The sequence below is a fragment of the Rhodnius prolixus genome, unplaced genomic scaffold (genome assembly GCF_049639745.1).
Source record: "Rhodnius prolixus isolate KJV_2025 unplaced genomic scaffold, Rpr scaffold_8, whole genome shotgun sequence".
NCBI lineage: Eukaryota > Metazoa > Arthropoda > Insecta > Hemiptera > Reduviidae > Rhodnius > Rhodnius prolixus.
In genome coordinates this window covers 36416707-36441130 of record NW_027411593.1, presented here as the reverse complement: position 1 = coordinate 36441130, position 24424 = coordinate 36416707, and the positions used below count along the sequence as shown (strand labels likewise).

Sequence of the window (24424 nt, the reverse complement as noted above, 5' to 3'; positions counted from 1 at the left end):
CTTTTTTGCAAAGCCTTGTTTTAATCAAATATCATGTCGCAAAAATTATCCTCTCCACACTCAACAAATTAAGGTAATCCGTACCAAATCCAACATTCTCATGTCTACATCTTCAATCAGTGAAGATTAATTTCGACGCGATAATCTTCATTACCAATTACAAAGAGATCAAGAAAGCAACATTCAAATGACCGCTCTACAACTTGCCTCAACTCATAGACAACATCCGTACCAGATCCGACTTTTCTCTGATCTACTTCTTCAATCTGAGACGATTCATTTCAAATTCGATGCAAACTTTTAAGAGATCAAGAAAGCAACATTCAAATGACTGTTCCATGCTTGCCTCAACTCATAGACAACTTCCGTACCAGATCCAACTTTTCTCAGGTCTACTTCTTAAATCTGAGACGATTCATTTCAACTTCGATGCAAACTTTGAAGAGATCTAGGAAACAAGATTCAAATGACTGTTCCACTCTTGCCACGGCTCCTAAACAACATCCATACACGATCCAACTTTTCTCAGGTCTACTTCTTCAATCTGAGACGATTCATTTCAACTTCAATGCAAATATGGAAGAGATCAAGAAAGCAACATTCAAATGACTGTTCTCCTTCAGCTTCAACTCATAACAACAGTCGTACAAGATCCAACCATTTTCAAGTCTACTTCTGCAATCTTAGACGATTCATTTCAACTTCGATGCAAACTTTTAAGAGATCTAGGAAACAAGATTCAAATGACTTCCACTCTTGCCACGGCTCCTAAACAACATCCATACACGATCCAACTTTTCTCAGGTCTACTTCTTCAATCTGAGACGATTCATTTCAACTTCAATGCAAATATGGAAGAGATCAAGAAAGCAACATTCAAATGACTGTTCTCCTTCAGCCTCAACTCATAACAACAGTCGTACAAGATCCAACCATTTTCAAGTCTACTTCTGCAATCTTAGACGATTCATTTCAACTTCAATGCAAATATGGAAGAGATCAAGAAAGCAACATTCAAATGACTGTTCTCCTTCAGCCTCAACTCATAATAACAGTCGTACAAGATCCAACCATTTTCAAGTCTACTTCTGCAATCTTAGACGATTCATTTCAACTTCGATGCAAACTTTTAAGAGATCTAGGAAGCAAGATTCAAATGACTGTTCCACTCTTGCCACGGCTCCTAAACAACATCCGTAAACGATCCAACTTTTCTCAGGACTACTTCTTCAATCTGAGACGATTCATTTCAACTTCAATGCAAATATGGAAGAGATCAAGAAAGCAACATTCAAATGACTGTTCTCCTTCAGCCTCAACTCATAACAACAGTCGTACAAGATCCAACCATTTTCAAGTCTACTTCTGCAATCTTAGACGATTCATTTAAACTTCGATGCAAACTTTTAAGAGATCTAGGAAGCAAGATTCAAATGACTGTTCCACTCTTGCCACAGCTCCTAAACAACATCCGTACCAGATCCAACTTTTGTCAAGTCTACTTCTTCAATCTGAGACGATTCATTTCCGTTCTCTTACTAGCCTCAACTCATAACAACAGTCGTACAAGATCCAACCATTTTCAAGTCTACTTCTGCAATCTTAGACGATTCATTTCAACTTCGATGCAAACTTTTAAGAGATCTAGGAAGCAAGATTCAAATGACTGTTCCACTCTTGCCACAGCTCCTAAACAACATCCGTACTAGATCCAACTTTTGTCAAGTCTACTTCTTCAATCTGAGACGATTCATTTCCGTTCTCCTACTAGCCTCAACTCATAACAACAGTCGTACAAGATCCAACCATTTTCAAGTCTACTTCTGCAATCAATTTCAATTCAATGTTTTGAACCCTCCAATCAACTATTTCCAAGTCATGTTTCCTTGTTCTATGTGTGGTAGTGGCAAATTATTAATTTTGAATCCAGTATTCTGAAACTTCGTAGTAAGCTTTATGTTCGTAGAAAAGAAGACAACCTTCACCCTGGGATTTGAGTAATATTGTTTTCTCTGCAAAAAAAAGACTAAACATTTAACGAATTTACTTAAATGACAAAATGACTATATAGGAATAACAAAGAGTACTTGTACGTATATTCTAACTGCATATATAATGTACTAAAAAGAGAATCTTCCAACTTGTCAGTTCCGTTGCTATGTCTAAGTCAGCTGGTCTTGTTTTCCATTGGATGTTCTTTTTGAATAGGTTTAAATTTCTAAGTTCTGGGTAGGCCTTATAGCATAAATAGTACGTGATCTTATTTTAGCAATATACCAAACTTTAAAATAGTTTACAGACTAAAACTTCAGTTGTAAATAATAAACATTACAGAATTTCTATTTGTCATCTTAAGTTGCAGGAAGAAATCTTAATTTCATTATATTTTTAATCGTAGAAAGTTTCATAGACTTATGTGAACTAACAGATTGGTAAATCGTATAAATATGTGAAGTTTAACTCTTCATTTTTTAACTGTTCTTAGTTTAATCGTTTCCAGCAGCACGTTGTTTGGGAGAAACTAAAGTTTATAATCGAATTTTTCAATTCATAAAACCACTTCTATGACATAGTCAGATGACCAATTTCATCTCTCAACATTGCACATTTAGAGCTTTACTCTAATCACTTCTAAACGTAAGAAACAGCTCGCGGTTAATTTAACATCTGTTTTTAGAAAATTTGATTGAATTATTGCTCGTTTCTAATTCTAATATTATTTGTAAAACCAAAATATTAATAATTTAAATGTAAAATTGTTGAAGAAAATATTAGCTGAGACGTTCAAGTATCTTTGTTTTGTCTCGTGTTTCTGTTTGGTTATTGTTCACCATTGTTCTGTAAAACCTCTGTAGTTTTGAGTTCATTACTTGGAGAAAGTAAAATTGTGGTTTTCACAAAAGGTTAATTTATTTTAACATCAAATTTTGTGACTATGTGTAACCGCTGTATATTTTAAAAGAACAATCAGGACATACAATCTTAACTTTCTCATTCAATTGGGACTTTTTTTTATTTCATGTTACCTGTTAAATTTCTTCAACTAAACCAAAACAACAAACATCACAATCATAGTCTACGCTATAAAAATCTAATATCACTTTTTCCATCTGTTAACAAAACAAAAGACCTGTATCGAGGTAACTGCAGAAGTTGGACTGCAGCCAGCCCTGAGTCATCTCAGATACGAAGGTGTTCAAGATGTTTTGTTAAAAAAAAAAGTGAATTATGGATATTGTTAGCTAAAAGACAGACTGTGATGATGTTTGTTGTTAGGAGTTTAGAAATAAGGAATATGTATTATATTTGACTTAAGTAACATGAAATCAAAGCAGTCCCAATGAGCTGAGAATGATTGTTGAAAAAAATGTTCTGATTATTATTCACAGTATACGTTGGTAAGATGTAATAACATTTAAAAATTAGAATATTCAAACACAAAATTTGAGATTTAAAATAACTTTTTGGGCACGCAATTTCACTTCCGATAAATCTAAAATTCTGAATGAACTCAAGACTATACAACAGATCAATGGTAAACATTTTACCCAAATAGTAAATACTTAACAAAAACTAAACAAGTCACTTGAAAATTTCAGCAGATTTACTCTTTGAACTGTTAATTATAGTCCTGAAGATGGTAAAAAATAAGTAAATTTGTTCATAAGGGTTTTCTTTCCGGGAAATCAATTCAGTTTTCTCCAGAAACAGATTTACATTTACACATGAGCTGTTTTTAACTTTAGGTTGTGAGAAATGATAAATAGATAATTTTTTTAAAGCTCTAAATGGGAAAATCGGTGAGAGATGAAGTTGTGCTTTCAATCTTGTTCTAAAAAATTGTAAATATTTTGAATTGAGAAACGTTTTATTCAGCTAGGTTTCTCTTAAAGATGGGTTGGACATCATTAAATCATGAACTGTAATAACTTAAGAAAAATAAAGACTTAAAGCTTCACATATGATCTGATTTAACCGTTCTAAAAGTTCTCGTAAGACTTTGAGGAATCTTGATTTCTGAGACTGAATTTTAAGCTAATGAAATTGAGAAATCTCTGTAAACTTAAAGCTGGGTCTATCGTTCTACGTGATACGGCGCGTACTTTGAGATTTGTTGCGCGCGGCGATATTTTTAAAACAACGACGAATTTAAATCGCGTCGGCTTTTAGCTCGTCGGAGAAAAGCGCGTCGCTCGTGAAGAGGGGCCGGTCGATTTACACGTATCTAGTCGCTTTAAACGGTTTCGTAATTGTTCTATGGTAGCATGCTACCGTTATACGCCGTTCTGCGATCTTCCGTCCTTACTGAATTGATCGCGTTAGTTCGTGTTCTTATTATAGATCTGGCCTAACAAGAAGACATATAGGAAAAATTCTGTAAAGTTATTATTTAAGAGAACTAAATACATGTTTCAGACTGATAGCTATCATAAACTTTGGTTTCAATAACAAGATCACCACTAGTGTTTATGTAAACATAACCCTACATTTTCTGTCAGCAGAAAATTTTAGACATTCGAACAGTAATTCCCTGACTACCTGTTGCAATGGACTAGTATTTTGTTAGTTAAGAATATCTGGTTTGGAATTTGAGTTCATTGAGTTCTGTCCTTATTATTTTTATGCAGCAAGAATCAGTTGTTAAAGTTCATTCTTTGTCTTGTGCAAAGGAGCTTGGTTAATGTATACTTTCAAGGCTAAAGATTTGCATCCTAGAAGGCTAAAAATTACATCTAACTGCAAGTAGTTAGGGACAATTGTATCTTATTTAAATGGTGAATCCTCCATTGTAGTATCAAATGATTAGAGTTGGGTCAGTGGGCATCGATGAACAGGATTACTTGGGTTGGATAAGATGGATTAGATGAACTGGATTAGGATGGGATAAATGAAAAGGATAAGATGGGATAGACGAACAGGAGGGCAAGGGATAGATAGATGAATTGGATAAGATGGGATAGCTGACTTGGATAAGATGGGATAGATGAATTGGATAAGATGGGATAGTTGAATTGGATAAGACGGGGATAGTTATACTGGATTGATGTGATAGATGAACTGGATTAAATGGAATAGATGAACTGGATTAGATTGGGTAGACGAACTGATGTAGAAAGGATTGATGGACTGGACAAGATGGGATAGCTGACTTGGATAAGATGGGATAGGTGAATTGGAAAGATGGGATAGATGAATTGGATAAGACGGGAATGGTTATACTGGATTGATGGGATAGATAACTGGATTACATGGAGTAGATGAACTGGAGTAGATGGGTTTGACGAACTGATGGAGAAAGGATAGATGAATTGGACAAGATGGGATAGCTGACTTGGATAAGATGGGATAGATGAATTGGATAAGACGGGAATGGTTATACTGGATTGATGGGATAGCTAACTGGATTACATGGAGTAGATGAACTGGAGTAGATGGGTTTGACGAACTGATGGAGAAAGGATAGATGAATTGGACAAGATGGGATAGCTGACTTGGATAAGATGGGATAGATGAATTGGATAAGACGGGAATGGTTATACTGGATTGATGGGATAGATAACTGGATTACATGGAGTAGATGAACTGGAGTAGATGGGTTTGACGAACTGATGGAGAAAGGATAGATGAATTGGACAAGATGGGATAGCTGACTTGGATAAGATGGGATAGATGAATTGGATAGATTAGATAGATGAATTGGATATGACGGGGATAGTTACACTGGATTGATGGGCTAGATGAACTGGAGTTGATGGGTTAGACGAACTGATGAAGAAAGGATAGATGAATTGGACAAGATGGGATAGCTGACTTGGATAAGATGGGATAGATGAATTGGATAGATTAGATAGATGAATTGGATAAGGCAGGGATAGTTATACTGGATTGATGGGATAGATGAACTGGAGTTGATGGGTTAGACGAACTGATGAAGAAAGGATAGATATTTTGGATAAGATGGGATAGCTGACTTGGGTAAGATGGGATAGATGAATTGGAAAGATTGGATAGATGAATTGGATAAGACAGGGATAGTTATACTGGATTGATGGGATAGATGAACTGGAGTTGATGGGTTAGACGAACTGATGAAGAAAGGATAGATGTTTTGGATAAGATGGGATAGATGTTTTGAATTAGATGGGATAGATGTACTGGATTAGATGGGTAATAATCGTTTAGACTATCGTTTGTTCGACTTAGTACAAGAAAGCTACTTTTATTCCATTTCGAATTGATATATTTGTCTTCTTTTGAGCTCAGCTCTTGTCGGAACTGAATTCTTCCCAATTGTTCGACACTTTTTATAACAGATTTCCGAAAAACACTTTTTTATGTTATTTTATTCTATTGTTTATCCCCACCCCACTCAACACATTAAGGTCATCCCGTCAAGATTCATCTTTTCTAAAGCTTATTTCCTCTCTCAGAGAAAATTCATTTTTTAGCAGTAATCTTTCTTACCAATTTTGAAGTGATCAAGAAAACAAAACTTAAATGTCTGTACTACAACCTTTCTCAGTTCATTAATAACATCAGTGCACGATCCAACTATCATCAAGCCTACTTCTTCAATCAGGGAGGATTAATTTCGAGGTCATAATCCTACCAAATTTTGTAGTGATCAAGAAAGCAAGATTCAAATGTCTGTACTACAACATGCCTCTGTCATTAACAACGTCCGTAGAAGATCCATTTTTTCTTGAGCCAACTTCTTCAATCAATTTCAATGCCATTTTTGGAACCCCGAATCAACAAGTTTCAAGTGAAGTTTTCTTTAGTACGTATGGCAAATTGGTAAATTTTAAAGGATTATTCCAAAACTGGGGTAAGTTTTAAATTTATATTTAACCAATTAGGAATGCAACCTTCATTCTCTGATTTGCACAATATTATTTCCTTTGTACAGAACTTTTAACAAACTTACGTAACAAATAACTAAATGGCTACACAGGAATCAAAACTGAATAAAATTTCAAACCATTGTTCTTACAAACTAAGTAAAAAATTATTATAAAAAACAATCAGTTCAACTTGTCAGAGTTCCATTACTACTGGTCAGCTGGTCTTCTTTTGCATGAGATGTTCTATTTTCATGTGTTAAAATTTCTAACTTGTGAGTAGGCCTTATTGCATATTTAGTATGTGATCTTTTTCAGCAGTAAACCAAACTTTAAAATCGTTTTCAGACTGAAACTTCAGTTTTAAATAATAAACATTACAGAATTTCTATTTGTCCTCTTAATTTGCAGGAAGAAATCTTAATTTCACTATACTTTTAATCGTAGAAAGGTTCATAGACTTTCGTGAACTAACAGAATGGTAAATCAGATTATTTGTGGGGGTTTATCTCTTTGTTTTTCATCCACACATAAAGATTATTTATTACTGATCTTAGTTTAGTGGTTTCCATTTCTACAGTATTTAAAATGTATAATCGATTTACTTAATTCATAATCACATTTCTATGACATAGAGGCCCCTATCAGTGGTCCACCAATTTTGAAACCAGCTCAGTGAAGTGAGATGAATAATTTCGTATCTAAACATTTCACATTTAGAGCTTTGCATTTAGTTTGCTTCTAAACGTAACAAACAGCTTTATATTCACTAGTTTTATTGATACAAAATAGTATTTCTTGAATAAAAAGCGGTACTTTCAATTCCTGCCCAACTGAGAAAATGAAAAAATTGAGAATTCGGTTTCCATAGTTTAGCTTGCCAGAAATTTTCAAACAAGACTGATTATAAAATATTGCACTGATACACTGCAGTATTACTATTAGTTTTCTAGCGTTATTCGATTCCAATCCCATACTTAATTTAGAACACAGTTTTCGTTATATTACTTCGTACATTATTTAGTACTTTCTTCGGAGGTACTAGTGAATGCTGAGGCAATAATAAATTTTTTGAATGATTTATTTTGAAATTAAAATAGTTTTTGTGAACGTTGTTAAGTTAAAAACAACTTTTTTTTAAACGTAAAAGTTTATTACTTGAGATTATTGCTATGAACTACACAGCTATAGACTTCTATGTACAGGACTGTCAGTTCTTCTGACTTGGCAGTAGATTAAAATTAGATGATCTTATATTTATGTCAAGTAGATATTTTATTTACTTTCAATAAATTAATATATTTAGCATGAAAGAAAAATATGCTGCGAGAAATTGAGATAATATATCTGTAAAAAGGTTTTGAGATAAAATAGTTGAATTACAAAACTACATTAAAGTAAATGGCACAACAACGAAAATATATTTTAATAAAATAAAATTGAAAAAAAAAGAGTTCATTTAAATTGGGTAAAAACTTTAAATACTAAATTAAAATTACATTTTAAAGAGGAGAACTGTGTTTTAGGTAAAGATTTTTGCTTAATCTTTACTCGAGCAAAATTAATAATGGTGTATTTCGGGTTTTTGATAAAGGTATGTGCAAGCAACGAGAAATTATATATCTGTAAATGGGTGGATTTATGTTTCGTATTATTTAAATGGGAAATAGTCGATTAAAACATTTTGCCGAGATGATTGTCTTTGATTTATAAGTGTTTCTGTTTGGTTATTGTTCACTATTGTTACTATTGCTATCCTAGTTTTGAGTTTATTAAAGTAGTGATTTTAGGGAAAGTAAGTTTTGGCTTTCACAGAAGGTTTATTTATTTATTTTTAAGTCAAATTTTGTGACTACATATTCTATTTTTAAATAGATATTATTTGTGACCTTTGTATATTTTAGAACAATTAGGATATAGAATGTCAACTTTCTCACACGATTGGACTTCTTTATTTCATGTTACTTAGTGACAAATTTCCTTAACTTAACTTAAACAGCAAGCATCACAAATCATAGTCTACGCTATAAAAATCTAATATCACTTTTTTCATCTGCTAACAAAACAAAAGACCTGTATCGAGGTAACTGCAGAAGTTGGACTGCAGCCAGCCCTGAGTCATCTCAGATACGAAGGTGTTCAAGATGTTTTGTTAAAAAAAAAGTGAATTATGGATATTGTTAGCTAAAAGACAGACTGTGATGATGTTTGTTGTTAGGAGTTTAGAAATAAGGAATATGTATTACATTTGACTTTAGTAACATGAAATCAAAGCAGTCCCAATGAGCTGAGAATGATTGTTGAAAAAAATGTTCTGATTATTGTTCACAGTAAACGTTGGTAAGATGTAACAACATTTAAAAATTAGAATATTCAAACACAAAATTGGGGATTTAAAATAACCTTTTGGGCATGCAATTTCACTTCCGATAAATCTTCAATTCTGAATGAACTCAAGACTGCGCAATAAAACAGTGGTAAACAATTTATATAAATAGTAAATTCTTAACAAAAAAATAAAATAAACAATATTATTTAAATGGGAAATAGTCGGTTCTGAATTGATGAACCTTTTTGGTCACCCTAAGTTTTTCACAAAGGTGGGATGGAAATCACTAAGGAAGAACAATAATAATAACTATTAGAAAAACATTGACTTAAAACTTCACATATGATCTGATTTAACCGTTCTGTAAGTTCTAATAAGACTCTGAGAATCTTATTTTCTGAGATCAAAGTCAAAGATAATGAAATTGAGAAATCTCTGTAAACTTAAAGCTGGGTCTATCGTTCGACGAGATACGGCGCGTACTTTCAGATTTTTGTTGCGCGTGGCGATACTTTTAAAACAATGACGAATTTAAATCGCGTCGGCTTTTAGCTCGTCGGAGAAAAGCGCGTCGCTCGTGAAGAGGGGCCGGTCGATTTTCACGTATCTAGTCGCTGTATTGGTTTCGTAATTCTTCTAGGGTAGCATGCTACCGTTATACGTCGTTCTTCGATCTTCCGTTCCGTACTGAATTGATTGCGTTAGTTCTGGTTCATTTAGACCCGGCCTAATGAGAAGGCATATTAGGAAAATTCTGTAAAGTTATTATTTAAGAGAACTAAATACAAGTTTCAGTCTGGTAGCAATCAAAAATTTTGGTTTAAATATGAAATAAAAGATCACGTCCAATATTTATGCAAAAATTGTCCTACAAATTCAGTAAGTTATTAATTTTTACACATTTAAACAGAAAACTCTCTAACACACAGTCAAACTGTAACTATAACTAAATATACTATTTTTGGTTTTCTGATAGTCACATAATTTACGAAAATGCATTCTAGTTTGGAATTTGAGTTCATTTAATTTTACCTTCATTATTTTCGAAAAGCAAGGCCTAATTGTGCTTAACCTAATCATGCTTACCTTTTACAAAGAAAGCTTGATTAGTGCACACATTTAAGGCTGAAGATTTGCATCCTAATAGGCTAAATATTAAATTCAAGATGCAAGTAATTTGGAATAATCATTTGTCGCGTCTGGTAAATTTTATTTTGAAGTATATGATGATTAGAGATTATGTAGGTATAGATAAACTGGATTAGATGCGATAGAAGCATTGGGTTAGATGGGGTAGATGTACCGGATTTGTAGGATAGATGAAGGATTAAATGGGATATATGAACTGGTTTAGATAGGATAGATGAATTGGATGTATTGAATTAGAGGGGATAGATGTACTGGTTTAGATGGTATTAGATTAGATGGGATGGATGACCTGGATTAGATGGGATAGATGAGCTGGATTAGATGGGATAGTAATAATCGTTCAGAGTATCGTTTTGTTTGTTGTAGTACAAAAATGGTGCCTCTATTTATTTTTGAATTGATGCCTCTTTTCTTCTTTTGAACTTAACTCTAGACGAAGCTGAATTCTATCCAATTCTTTTACACTTTTAGTGACAGATTTCCTGAAACACTTTTTTACTACTATTTAATTTCATTTTTTAAGGACTTGATGCTTTGGTATCAAACGGCTTTTAGACTTTTCACATTCCAAACTAAGATTAAACATCTTAATAGTTAAACCATTAATGTTCGGTCGGTACCCTAAATTTGCAATTAAAAGTAAATGTATAATTTAGAAAGTGTTATAAACAAAAAATTAATTAGTAATTTTAATTATCTTTCAAATTAAAGAAAAAATATTCTATTATTATTTCATTGATATTTAACTTGTTGGGAATTTCATTGTTTGTATCTTGTGTTTTTGAAAGCGGAGAGTTCAGTTGTGATCTGAATTAGGTGGATTTGGTAAGATGGGTTAATGGAATGGTTTATTTTTTTTTAACCCCGGTACAGTCCTGAAGTTCTGGTCCTGGAATTTCAACCTGGACTGCCAACAGAAGAGATGTGAATAGACAAATGTCATACTTCACTCCAGCTTTACGGGTTTATATTGTCCACTATAATGTTTTAAACCAACTGTTGCAGACCGGAAATAGTAGAATAATATTAATATTAATTTCGCATTATCTTCCATCCTTAGGACGAGAAACATTACGATTTGTTCTTCGGTAAAATAGTGGATGAATAAAAAAACCTTTATTCTTCATTTGCGACTAGTTTTTCTTTTATCCAGAAATTACGATGGACTATTACTACATTCCGGCAGTTTTTTGTGGTTCCGTTAACATTGCCAATAAACGCCTCAAGGGGTAGCTGATGCATGCAGCTACCTGGGGAGTAGCGACCCCACGGTTACCCCAGCTCAAAATACCATGCACTCTTTATAATAGAAGCAATAAACACATGCAGACATGACACAAACCACTTGCCGCCTCCAAAGGGAGGCTGTTTTTTTTTGTTTTCTCTGTTTCAGCTCGGGAGTGTTAAAGTTCCGGGAGTGTTAAAATTCCGGGAGTGTTTTTATCGGAGATTGCTTTCAACTTTTTCATTTTCATTTCTTATTTTATTTTTTCACATTTTTCTAAATTCCGCAATATAATGCGCTATCATTTTTTGCGTTATATTTTTGCGTACACCGATGCGGTGCAGAAGAAGAAGAAGCAACATCGATGGATATGTAACTGCAAGATATTGTTACATATCCCAACCTACAGCAGACCAGGTAGGCTGGGGAATTATAGTGGTTATATCGATGACGTTCGAGCGCGATTAGTAGCGTGTCACTCGCTCTAGGCTCGCCTACAGCGAGTGGCACGCTAAAATCTTCTTATCGAAATTTATTTTTTTTATACTTGGCCAAATTTTATTTGCGAACTATCTTTCCCGTCAACGATCAATACTTCGAGTTTATCCATAATTATGATTCCATTTATTAGGGCATGTTAGGGATTCCTGGAGGAAGGAAAGGAACAACATATTAGATAGTTAAAGTAATTTCAAAATTAAAGTTTAGAATTTGCTTTTTAGTTAGGGTTTTCAGGTGGACCAATATTAGTTAGATAATTTAAAGTAATGACAAAATTAAAAGTTTAGAATTTGCTTTTTAGATAGGGTTTTCAGCTACACATCAACCAGCCACTCTATTTAGTGCATGATATATATTTAGTGCATGACAAAATGACACTAGTCATTTTATAAATAAATGGAATCATAATTATTCATTTATATGGCCACTACTAATATCCTTCTTCGGAACTTCCAGTCCAAGTAGAGCAGACCAGGTCAGTCAATTCTGCATGTTACTAAGCATGTTTTCTTTCTTTGCATGATTGTTTCAAATATTTATTCATATTTATATATTATGTATTTATGTATATTATGTATTTTTACTATGTATTTTCAGGTTTTTATGTTGTATTTTGTTGTTGGTTTTGTTTCAGTTGTTGTTTTGTTGATTCATTCCATTGTTTCATTTCTGTCGTTTTTCGATTTTCAGTTGTTGTTGTTTGTTGTATTGTTGGTTTTTGTTGTTCTATTTCTTTTGTTTCCCCCAAAACGCGAATAATCTATTTTCCGCCATTCATGCCAAATTTTTTTCGCGGCTAACCGTTTTCCAAAAAAAACTAGTTTTCACCCCGTAACTTCGCAGGTGATGGATGCCAATATTGTTGGCATTTGCTAATAAGCCTGCTTTATAGGGGGTCAAAACTGGTTGGAATGCGGTTTTATATATAGGCAAGAATGGTATTATTTTGGGGGGCCAAATTCTGAGCTCTACCTCCACGTGGTGCCCCCCGGGTAACTGCTCCTCTGAGCAGGCTAACAGAGCCAGTTCCTAAATCTTTTCTGTTTTATTAAGGTATCTTTGTAGCCTTTGGATATGATAATAGTCCAAAGGTTTGTAATGCCGTTAGGGAGATCATGCCGTCAACTTATTAAACAAGAGCAGATCTTCTCCTTCGACTGTGATTCGACTGAACGTAGCCAGATTGTACACCCCCCCCATTCCTTCGAAATTCCCCAAAAAAATTTATTGCAAGTAAGATCAAAGATATTTTGCGAAAAGCAGCAAACTTACATAAAGATTTTCATCCGCTAGACTTTACTTTGGTGTTAGTTTAAAATTGACAAAAATGTTATTACGCATAGATCGGTGTTAATATTGACCAATGTTACATCTGTGTCATCTAATAAATTCAAGACAATATTAATTAAAAGTTCATGCAGTAAAATTATTTAAATTATATCAATGAAATATTAATGAAATGATGGGTACTAGCTGATTTCTGTATCTTTTAGCGTTTCATCAACCCTTATACTTAACTGTTTAAACTGTAAGGTTTTGTTTAGGTTTTGATAGTAAAACATTCGAAGAAGATGATCAAGATGACGGGGAAATTTTAGAAGTATATAATTTTTTTGTTTTTAATAATAGCACTTTATATTCCGTTCTAAAATTATATGCACTTGTCTTTATTTTTTTCCCTTACTCTTAATTATAGATGCAAGAGCTTGCATTTTAAATGTTTGTATTCTAATTGCAAGACTAAATCTTAACCGAGAATGATAGCTGCAGTAAGTAGAGAAAGAGACAGTGAACTGTAGGTTGGAAATCCTGTTATAAATTTTAAACAGATGTGTTGAAATAGGTTTTAGGTAACCACGATTAGTCAATCAACCAGCTGATAAGTCTAATTTGAAGATCTGCAAATTGTCTTATCGACTTGCTTTTGACCATTTTCTTTTTAGATGGAACCTCGCCACTTATAACTTCATTTTGTTTCTGTTATTCTTCATTTTACTGAGTTCCAGGACGAATCATTTTCTATAGATGCCTGGCATTTTCCAATAGAACATATTTTCAATTTGATTCCCTGGAAATTAAAATGCTAGACCAGCGCATTCCTTTTTTTCGTCTGGCTATTCGGTCATTTCGTATTCTTATTGGATCCTTTCAAAGAACCCGGATTTTGCTTAAATTGTGTCTTTTATTTTCAGAGGTTCCTGCATTTCTATGACTACCAATATACTTCAAAAAGTATCTGGAATGTTAAACAAAAATAAAGGATATTAATTACGTAAGCTGGAATTATAACTTCCACTTCTTTATATTTGTCGATAACTTCAAAGAAAATATTAAAATGAATAATTAAATCATCATTGTCTAATCATCCTTGTACAACATAAACTTTTTCAGCAACTGATAAAATATGAAATATGTTATAATCATCAAAATTAAAAAAAGTTAAATCATTTTGAAATTTGTATTTATGAAGGACGAATAATATTATCAGTAACTTGGATGATCCGTTTAACTTTAAAAGATGCAGAGAATCATTGAAACTGTATTATGGATAAATAGAAAAAAAATAGAACTAAGCGGCGAATCATAGACATATGACATAAAAGAATGAATGTTGAATCTATTCATTTTTATATTAACATCTGACCATGATTACCGTTTATATATTCAAAAAGCCGGCCGTATAATTACATTCTCAATTACTCTATTCATTGCCAGTCAGATGTTATACAGAAATGACCCAATTATAATGATAATTCTCTCATCTAATTGGCGGTGATGTTTTTCTTTTTGTTTTAATTAACCGTCGAAAGGCAGGCCAGTCGCCTCGTGTAATGACAATCCAGTGCAATGACTACAATATAATAACTAATTACATCTGTAACTGCATTCGTGGTTTCATTAAAACGTAATATAGTACATAAAATTGCACTTATAAGAAACGGTAGTTATGGAAGTTAGATATTTATCGAGAATCTGCTGAAACTCTAGTAAAACTGTTAATGTAGCGCCAGGTCTGAGCAATCTTTTGTGGTCAAATAGTCAAATGAAAATTTTTTGGTAATATTTGTGGTCCTCACAATCAGTGATGAATTCAAAAAAAGTACCATACTATACTACACTTAGTTTATGTAAAAATGTTTGTTGTCAACTGATCTGTCGCACTATTATTGTGGAAAAGAATAAAACTTTCTTACTGTTCATTATTTTTGGTGACTAAAACATAGTTTCAAAAGGATGAAAAATTAATGCCAGTTTCAGTCATGATAAACTTTATTATGCCGAGCTTTCGATCTAGGGTGACTAGGTCATCTTCAGGGCTGTGGAACATATTTACAGTGTGTTAACAATTATATTACCAATTAATTATATTATAATGAATATGTATAATGTAATGAAAATTTACAAAAAATATTTACCTAATTTACAATATACTGTTTTTACATCATTGGAGGGTTGGTGTGTCTTCTGTCTTGTCTTTTTATGGACTGAATGTGATCGGTCTGTGTGTGATTGTGTTTGGTTTGATCGGTCTGTCAATCAAGTCAATTGGCAACACTGACTTCCACACAATCCAAGGGTGCTTTTACTGGGTAATAATATTTTTTACCAAATCGGGAAAATGTTGAGTTTGTTCGTTAGAGAAAGTAACACCTCCTACGCTTCGTGTCTATAATTGAGAAGACCTAATAATAGAGGGCTATTTAGCTGTAATCTTTGGTTACTCAAACTCTATCACGACAAACCTGGGCTAAGACTCTCAGACAACTGAACATAACCGATGGACATCTCTGGAATTCACAATACGTACTCTACAGTCCAGTAATTGGTAAACCGCGGCTCGCGTGCCTCGGGCAGTTCTTTGGTCCCCTTGAGTGTGGCTGTTTTCACAAAAATACTTCGTGGCCAATGCGCAAAAATAGGTTTTCACCTAGGACGATCCTACTTTGAAGGAGTAGCGTTAGACGGAGGCGTAGGTTAAACTATCCTTTTCCCATGGGACTAACTTCCTTTAAAATCTTAACACAAGCAGTTGGTGCAAATGAAGAAATTGATGGTTTACATAAAAAGAGATGCTCAATTTTCTTTTACACGTTTTTCAATAAAATAGTCAATATTCTTAACTTGATTGCTTCTGAATTACATTAGAAGTATAAGAAAAATAGGCGCAACGGTAGCCGAACGGTTAGAGGCGAGACCTGTAAAGCTAATATGTATTGTGGTACTGGGTTCGATTCCCCGGTCTTAGGCCTTGGATTTTATTTAATGGTTAATATGAGAAATTTACAGTAAAGTATGTTTGATAGTCGCCTCCGTCCATGACACCTAATTAGGTAGTTAAATAGGCGATTACTTTACTATTAGAAGTATAAAACAAAAAGTATAGTGCAGAATAATCTTTATTTTTGCAATTTTTAAGACTTACAATTTTCTATTGCATAACTCGATAATTCATTAAATGCCTACGGGAGAAAAATTGGTTAAAAAATTAAACTATATTTCCTAGTTAGCATCAAAGAACTGGTCAATCAAGCGACGGTCTGTAGGTCTGTATGCGGTCTGTTGGTATTGTTATAAAACAAGCCACTCTTGACCAATAAAAGCAGAGTTAGCTCTATTAAAAAACTAAGCTAAGTAGTCATTTAAATATTGATCACTATCAGTTTTACTAGTACTATACAATGATCTGAAGTTAAAATTACAAGAGTTATACAACAAATTTGTCGCAGCTACGAATTCCCCCCGCCCCCACGGGTGTGTTACGATGGAAAACTGATACAACTTGGAAGAGTAGAGTAACTACGGGAGTAGAAATATTGAATTCTTTCACACAATACAAAACTTAGAAAACAGAAGGCGTAGGAATGTAGACAGAAATAGAAAATGAGAGAGTACGAAGAAATGAGGAGCGACCTCAAGGGTACCATCCGTAGGAGGGTTGAGGAATCCTCATCATTGGGGAGAAATGTTCCGAACGGAGTAGCCGGTGTGCCTAGGGGGTTGCAAAGAGACAAGATATCGATTGGACAGCACAGACAAGTGTAAAAAGCTTGCTGATACTACATCAAGTAGTTTACTACTGCATCTTTATTGGTACATACACAGGAAACACATTTTATTTTGTTAAAAGAAAATTTAACATTACTAGACAGACATGTAAAGCAAATCTTTTCTTTGGTTCGTATAAGTGAAGTAGGCAGTTAATGACTATAAATCACACTGAGTTCTTAAACATCAGTGATCAGTGATCTGGATTCCTTCGCGGAAATCTCGAGTTCCAAGTGAAGGCTTAATTTAATGAGATGTTGCTATGTCTTAATTAAAACAAAACAAAAAGGAAGAAGAAGTAGAAGAAGCAGCAGGCTATTTAAAGCAAGTGGCTTGAGTACTACCAGATTCTTCTGTACAGGAGAGGTTTGTAGAAAGGAAATTCCTCCTAAGTAGACTTCAGTACTTTACCCACAACACTCTGTGGTTTATTTGGTAAGCTTGGTGAAAAATCTAAAGTATTTTATAGTTTGCTTGAAATTATTTGACTGCTTAATATTTATATATATGAATACATTAATTTCTATTAAACCGTCCAATATGCGTTCAAAATTAAACCAACATTAATTAATACTTGAAGCCCTTATTTTTAATAACATCGCTGGAATGTACAGAAGTTTAAAAGTCTCATTTTTGCCGGAAATATATTTTCAGTTCCCAGTTAGGAATGAGGAAAAATACTTTTAGTGATTGTCTGTTGGGTTAAAAAAAAAAAGACCACAAAAACTGGTTCATTATTCTGGTACACTAATCTTTTCTAGAAAAAATTATTAGAGACGTTTATAGCTCACTTCCAAGATATTGATATAAAATATGTGCGATAGTCTTTTTGAAAAAAATGTGTTTACTATGCAAATAAAATATTGAGTGCAATTAAGTCAAGGCAGAAAATTCCCGCCAATTTAACTGTATTGCCATGAGAAAAAATAACTATCTGTTAAGACTAAGTTTTAAACAATGCAGGAATAATTAATCATAATCTACTGAAGAATATAAAAAACTCTCATTATTCATAATTATCATTTACTATTAAATTGTAAAGAAAACCTCCAAACACAGAAGAAGAGCAAAAAAAGAAATTTAGTTCAAATAGGGTACTGAAAATTCTAACCAGAGTACTATTCTGTTGAAAACTTTTCTCAATAAATTAGGAATTCAACAAGCATTTCAACAACTTCTCTAATTTTCAAGAAATGTCCCCTAAATTACTACAAAGTTTGGCACAAGACTTGGAAAACGGTCTCTGTTTCTAAAGAAAAGAAAAGAAAAACTGCAAAAACCAGCTAACTATTTTAATAGTTTAATGTGTTCTTATGCATTCTCAACAAGCTGTGTTTCCTAAGGAGTTCACACAGAACGAAAAAAAAAATACTTTGCATTTCTCAAACTTCTAAGAGGCAATTTTAATTTAACTAAAAATTAGTACAGCACAATAAATAAATTACGAATTCAATATAAATGTCCTTAACATCAAATTAACAAGAGAATATACACCTAATTGAAGTAGTGTAGAGGAGGAAAGCTATAATCTCTCCGTCCCTTATTAATCTCTCAAAATAAATTTTATCGCAAAAGTTAACCGTAGAAAATGTCTTTGATAGACAATAAACAGTAAATATCTCTCAGGAAAATTTGGGAAACTAAATAAATCTCTTTTCATCAAACATTTGAATCTCTTTTCTTGGAGGAACATGAACTTTTAGTTCTGCTATTACGCACAGACTTTAAAATTTATCATTTACCATTAAAATATACAGTAAAATAATTCTGCAAGTCAAATGTAAAATAGAAACTCAAAAAAAGCTTTCACAATCTACTGATTCTTCATACAGCAAAAATAAACACATAAAATTCATCTGACAGAATTAAAAATAGTATAAGAGAAAGTAATAAAACGTATTGAAATTTTATTTAATAATTATTAATATATTTCCCTAGAAATTTTATTGTCTTAATACTCGTAGGTATCGTTGTCGCGTAATAAAGAAAAAATTGAAGAATCAGGGCTAGGGTTATTTTCAAAAAGGGCATACCAACTTTCAAAGGATTTGGAAAGTGATACAGACAATTTAGACAATGCTTTTGAGAATCAGACTTCTCCAACTTGTGACATTGTGATTGAATAATTTCTAAGATAATTCATTTTATGATAATCAAGATTGGCAATTATAACATGATACGATATTGATACCGTCACTTTTAAATAAATAGACATTTATCCAGCTATATGTTACATTCCATTTCTAATTGTTGCTATAAACTTTAAAATAAGTGTTCTTTTAAATTTCATGATAGAAAAGAAACACTGAAATACTGTGTTGCTGAAATTGTCAAAATATAGTGTAATATTTGCGCGTCAAATTAAGAAGCTAATTAAGGAAGAACCTTTAAAAAGAAAATTAATTCACGAAAAAATTCAGGCAGATAAGATTAAATGATATAAATTATTTAGGGATAATTTACTTTTAAATGTCATGGACGAAATGTGCTTCACTAAGCACTTCAGTAGATATTAAGTAAGGAAAAATAAGAATTAAATGTTACGAACTTATCTCACGCATCAAGTAAAAGCCAAATATAAATTTAAATAAATATATTACTAGTTATACATTAAATTTCACTTATTTAGCCGTAACTTTCTCTTTAGCCCAAGAAAGAAGCATTATACACTTTATATAATATATATATGTATTTAAATGTACAACATCACACAATTCAAATTTGTTCAACGATATTGCTTGTTTATGATAACTGAGGTTACAGAGAAAGCAAGAAGGTTACAATAGTTCCGTGTCGGTCATCGGTCCGACGATTGTAACAAAAAACCTGTAGCCTCTGGGCGTGCGAGAGAAAGAAGTATAACATGTAATTATGTATATTATTAAAATTAGTTTTAGGACTGTGGGTTCCGTAATAGTTATTATACGGACATTAGCATTTTAAGCAGATACTTTAGAATTAGGAAGGTTGAATGATTGTTCACACTCACCGAAGTAGAATAAGGATGATTGCTGAGTCGAATACCGTCTTGAATGAGTTTTTCTCTCAAAAGTATCTTCAGCTGTAACCTAGGTATCCTGACAAGCTCAGCTTTACCTTCCTCGTATTCGTCCAAATACCTAGGAAGTTCATGAGCACTTCCGTTACTAGAGGGCGAACGTCCAGAATCCTTATCAGAATTTTTTCCTCCTGACCGAGACGATCTAGCAGATGATGTTTCACACTTACATTCTTCCTGAATAGCCTGTGATTCTTCTAATGTAAAATAAACTGAAGCGGCCCCTTCTTCTCGTAATGTCCTTACTGATTGTAAAAGCCTACTGCGATGAGAAGGATTAAATACACCTATTGCATCAAGATCTGGATCTCCTACCTGTTTACAAATTTCTAGATCGTCATATCCATTATCGAGGAACGATTCGGCATACTGTCCTAAATGAAGGGATCGTAGCCATTCGGCTACAATATTCGAACCAGACATGATTGTCTGTATCAAACGTATTAACCGACTACATTGTGCACAATTTGAAACCCGCGAGGATCTGTTACGATAACAACAAAACACTCATGTTCACGTCGTACACAACACAACCTTCCTCGAAGGCGACCGGGAGACATATTGACATTCTCTGTTTAGTTACACGCTTTTCTACTTGGTGGCACCACAGGTTAGACTGTAAACTAGAGCATCCTAGCGGACAATTTTAGTAATACTAAAATGGAGAGTGACACAGTCAGTGATCAAGGCAGTCCGGTATGGTCTAGTGGCTAGGATACCTGGCTCTCACCCAGGAGGCTCGGGTTCGATTCCCGGTACCGGAATTAAATTTTTTATTCTGGGCGCCTTTTATCTATCCATCTTTTGATTGAGATTCTCAAAAACAGTTTTCAACACCTGTAATTTTTGTACCAATTATTAAAGTTTGTTTAAACTTGGAATATTAATTGCAATAAATTTATTTAGGAATTTGGCAAAGTTGCTTTCCCTCTCTATGCCTTTAAAGCATAAAAGAACATTATAATAATACCATGCCCAAGATATTCTGAGCTGAGGTCAGAGGGGAAAATTTATCATATGCCAAAAACTGCAGAGAAATCATGTGCTGTCCCAAATTTTTGTTTCTGAATCCTGGTCCACGGAAAAAACGTTTGAACCGTCTATTAATTTTATTTTAATAAAAAGTATTGATTAAAGTACCTGATATTTTTATCTATTTGACTGCCTTGGTTTTTAGCAGATAGTTGAAATTTTTTTTTTTTTTTAACTCATCTTTACCACTGGGTTCTTACCCTTCTTCATTCCAGAACTTTATTAGTTTGTTTTTCAGTTATAAATATTATAACTGTAGGTATCACAAAATGAAACCAGTAATTTCGAAGAAGTTGATATCAATCTGATGACCAAAACAAAATCTGCCGATTACCACACCTCCTTTGACTATTGTAATTAGAGTAAGACACAGTAAAAAAATTTGAGAGTTAGCCAGAATATTCAGCTTCAGTTATCATCATTATCCAATTATTTTGAATTTTTTAAAAATAAATTATGGATGATAATTTTATTTTATGAAATATCTTTAAAATAATCATATATAAAACAATTATTACAATATTAACATAAATTTCGAACATATGTTCTGGGTTATTTAAGACATTTCAAGTACATAATAAAATGTTCTTAACATTCATCGAAAATGTACATAAGCAGTGAACATTTTAAACAAAAAAAACGTACAAAATGGAAAGTAAGTTACGAAATACTTAACTTATTGACAAAAAAAGTTTTTCCTCTCTTTGAATCAACTTTACTGAATGGCTACTGTAGTAACACACAAAGAATTGTTAATTTGAAAATAAGAGGAAAAAAAGACGCTATGTTCACTTTGTTTTGCTGGAACATTTCCATAGCCTTCAAAGTCGCTTTGTGAGTCTTTTCTTTTAGGTGTATAGTGAAATAATATCACTGCTAGTATTGGATGGCAATTCTTACTGTGTTATTAAAGCTCAACTTTTTCCAAACGTCCATGTTCATCTTTGAACAGAATAAAAAGGTTTTTTCTAGAAACGAGTGTGTGTACCGTTTATTTAACGTGCAATTTTTATCATTTTTAGGCAATCGGCCTAGAGTCGCCCAAAGACGTACATATAGATTACGAAATCCTGAACGTGGAACGCAGACCTACCCAGTTCAAAAGCCACCTTCAACAAAATTGGACAGTTGTGTTCAGGTAAATGAATTTTAAAAATATATGTATATATAATATACACATATGTATATATCAGTACCCCAGAGGTACACAACACTAAGTCCAATTTTACATTTTTTAAAAGAGAGCAAATGAAAGAGTTTTTTCGTGTTTTTCTTCTTACTCATAAGCCCACGGGAGTTATTTTGCTTAAATCTTAGGTGGATAATAAGTAACATAGATGCACCATAAGTGATGGTTGTGTAATAAAAAAAGAAATATTGTATTAGAAACATTAAAAAAATAAATTTTGAAAAAATGGACTTAGTGTTGAGTACCTCCGGGTTACTGATATATGTATATTGTACACATATTTTTACAATGATATCTTCAGATAAATTAGGAAGTTTCCATAACAACCAGATTTTATTGTTTTAAATTAGGCACATGTATTTTCATAAAATAATGTTTATAAAATTTGAAGAAATTGTTTGTTTTAAAATTTTTTGATCTGGGCGTTGCATTTCAATGGTAAGAAAAATTGTGATCGTAAAAAGGAAATTTAATGTAAATATTCAATTACCTATGGAATCCCTGAGTTCCTTTCTTTTCTTCTCACTTGTGGTTCATTAGACCAATTTAAGAACTATTTCCTCCGTTTAAAGAACTGGAGTGATGCAAATCAGGATATTTAAAATTTAATAAAGCTATCACCAAATCATAGATATTTCATTGAATATAACTTCAAGTTCTCAAAACCAACCCGTAAGTCAAAGCACCTCCCAGGGTATGTCAAGTTTCATTTTAAGGAAATAAAATTATATCAAATTTCGATTTTCAAATTTGTAACTTAATAATAATGGTTTTACCTGGTTGTCAGACATTGAGTTGTTGGTGATTTTATTATGGATGTTAAACTTAGTGAGAGTTTCAATATCTGGCTCTCCAAAATTTCATTTTTAAAAAAGAAGTTTTAATTATTGTTTGTATCAAATGTGTTTACGGAGCTTTATAATCTGGATTTGAATTAAGAATAGAATTTGAATTAAGTGTACAAATGAAGATTGATTGGAAATATTGTTTTTATCAGTTACTTCTTTTCCTTCACCAAATTTCATCATCAAATTAGAAAAGTATTATTTATCAAAACTATGATATTCATCTTCCTCATTACATAGTAGAAGTCGTTCTTTGATAAAATACAAATACACCTTAATAAGCTTTACTGAATTAAAAAACATTCGTTTAAATGTGATCTTAGTATTTTTAAATGTGTTGCTTAGAGATAGAATATATTATCTACTGAGGGTAAAAATGATTCCGTATACTCTCCTGCAGGTATGGGTGGTGAAAGAAGAACCGAAAGTGAAAATGACTCGAATTGAATTAGTGAGTAGACATGTTCAGTGTATAGTACCATCATTACCTGGCCGTTTAATTGTTTTATTAGCATTATTGGCTACCCTATGCGGTATGGCATCTTATATGACAAAAGGTGATATTTATCATAGTCAAATGCAATCTGTTCCTGGTCAAGTAAGAAATCTAAGAGATACTTTTGTGGAAATTATGTGGGCGATTGCGAATCCAGTTATTTCATACTTGCAAACAAAAAGATAAAAAACTGAAAGAAATTTAATCATTGACATTCTGTTACAAATAAAACATTATATAATAAATTATTTTATTTATTCATAGAATATTGTAGTAATACTGGCCGTGATACAGGGTTTGGTTAATGGAATAATATTTTTCGGGATTCCATATGCCGCTTATTATAAGTAATTTTCATTAGTAAAGGTGTTATTTATTTTTTGTAAAGAAGAAGCTTGATTTTTCTTAAATCCAAAAGTTACAGGCAACAAAAAAGTAAATTTTCTTTTCACAAAAAACGTTTTTGGTTCAACGCTTCGAACCTGTTCTCATTCGTTCTCTTAATTTCTTTATTTCTCTTTTTTGACTATTTTGTTCCTGGGAATAAAGAAACATTATTCTAGAGAAATATTTTGTTTAATTTATTTATATCTTCAGGACTTAGAATTAACCCGGTATCAAATGTACCAATGAAGCACACAAATTCTTAGCTCTGAAGATTTGACACTCGAAAAGCCAAAGCTGACCAGTTAATTAAACTTGCCTGTTCATA

At 32.7% G+C, this 24424-nt stretch overlaps 2 protein-coding genes and 1 non-coding gene across 6 annotated transcripts in view; 2 read left to right on the top strand and 1 right to left on the bottom strand.

Annotated features, from left to right (window-relative positions):
* Window positions 1-20830, bottom strand: part of SKIP (Shal K[+] channel interacting protein) — a 352744-nt gene extending 331914 nt beyond the window's left edge. Inside the window, exon 1 of one of the 4 annotated variants that reach the window (XM_074122724.1) lies at window positions 20082-20830. In XM_074122724.1, the coding sequence (XP_073978825.1) occupies window positions 20082-20573 (492 nt within the window). In that variant the 5' untranslated portion in view covers window positions 20574-20830. The remainder of the gene's footprint in view (window positions 1-20081) is intronic. The other 3 variants (XM_074122723.1, XM_074122720.1, XM_074122721.1) reach the window with 3 other exon arrangements.
* Window positions 20831-20842: 12 nt separating this feature from the next.
* On the top strand, window positions 20843-20914 carry TRNAE-CUC (transfer RNA glutamic acid (anticodon CUC)). Its single transcript has one exon. It is a non-coding gene; the product is annotated as a tRNA-Glu (tRNA).
* Window positions 20915-21686: 772 nt separating this feature from the next.
* On the top strand, window positions 21687-23957 carry LOC141451396 (uncharacterized). Its single transcript, XM_074122725.1, has 3 exons — window positions 21687-21837; window positions 22205-22320; window positions 23617-23957. Exons 1-3 carry the CDS (start codon window positions 21831-21833, stop codon window positions 23896-23898), a joined length of 405 nt encoding a protein of 134 aa, XP_073978826.1. The 5' UTR covers window positions 21687-21830; the 3' UTR covers window positions 23899-23957.
* Window positions 23958-24424: the final 467 nt, after the last annotated feature.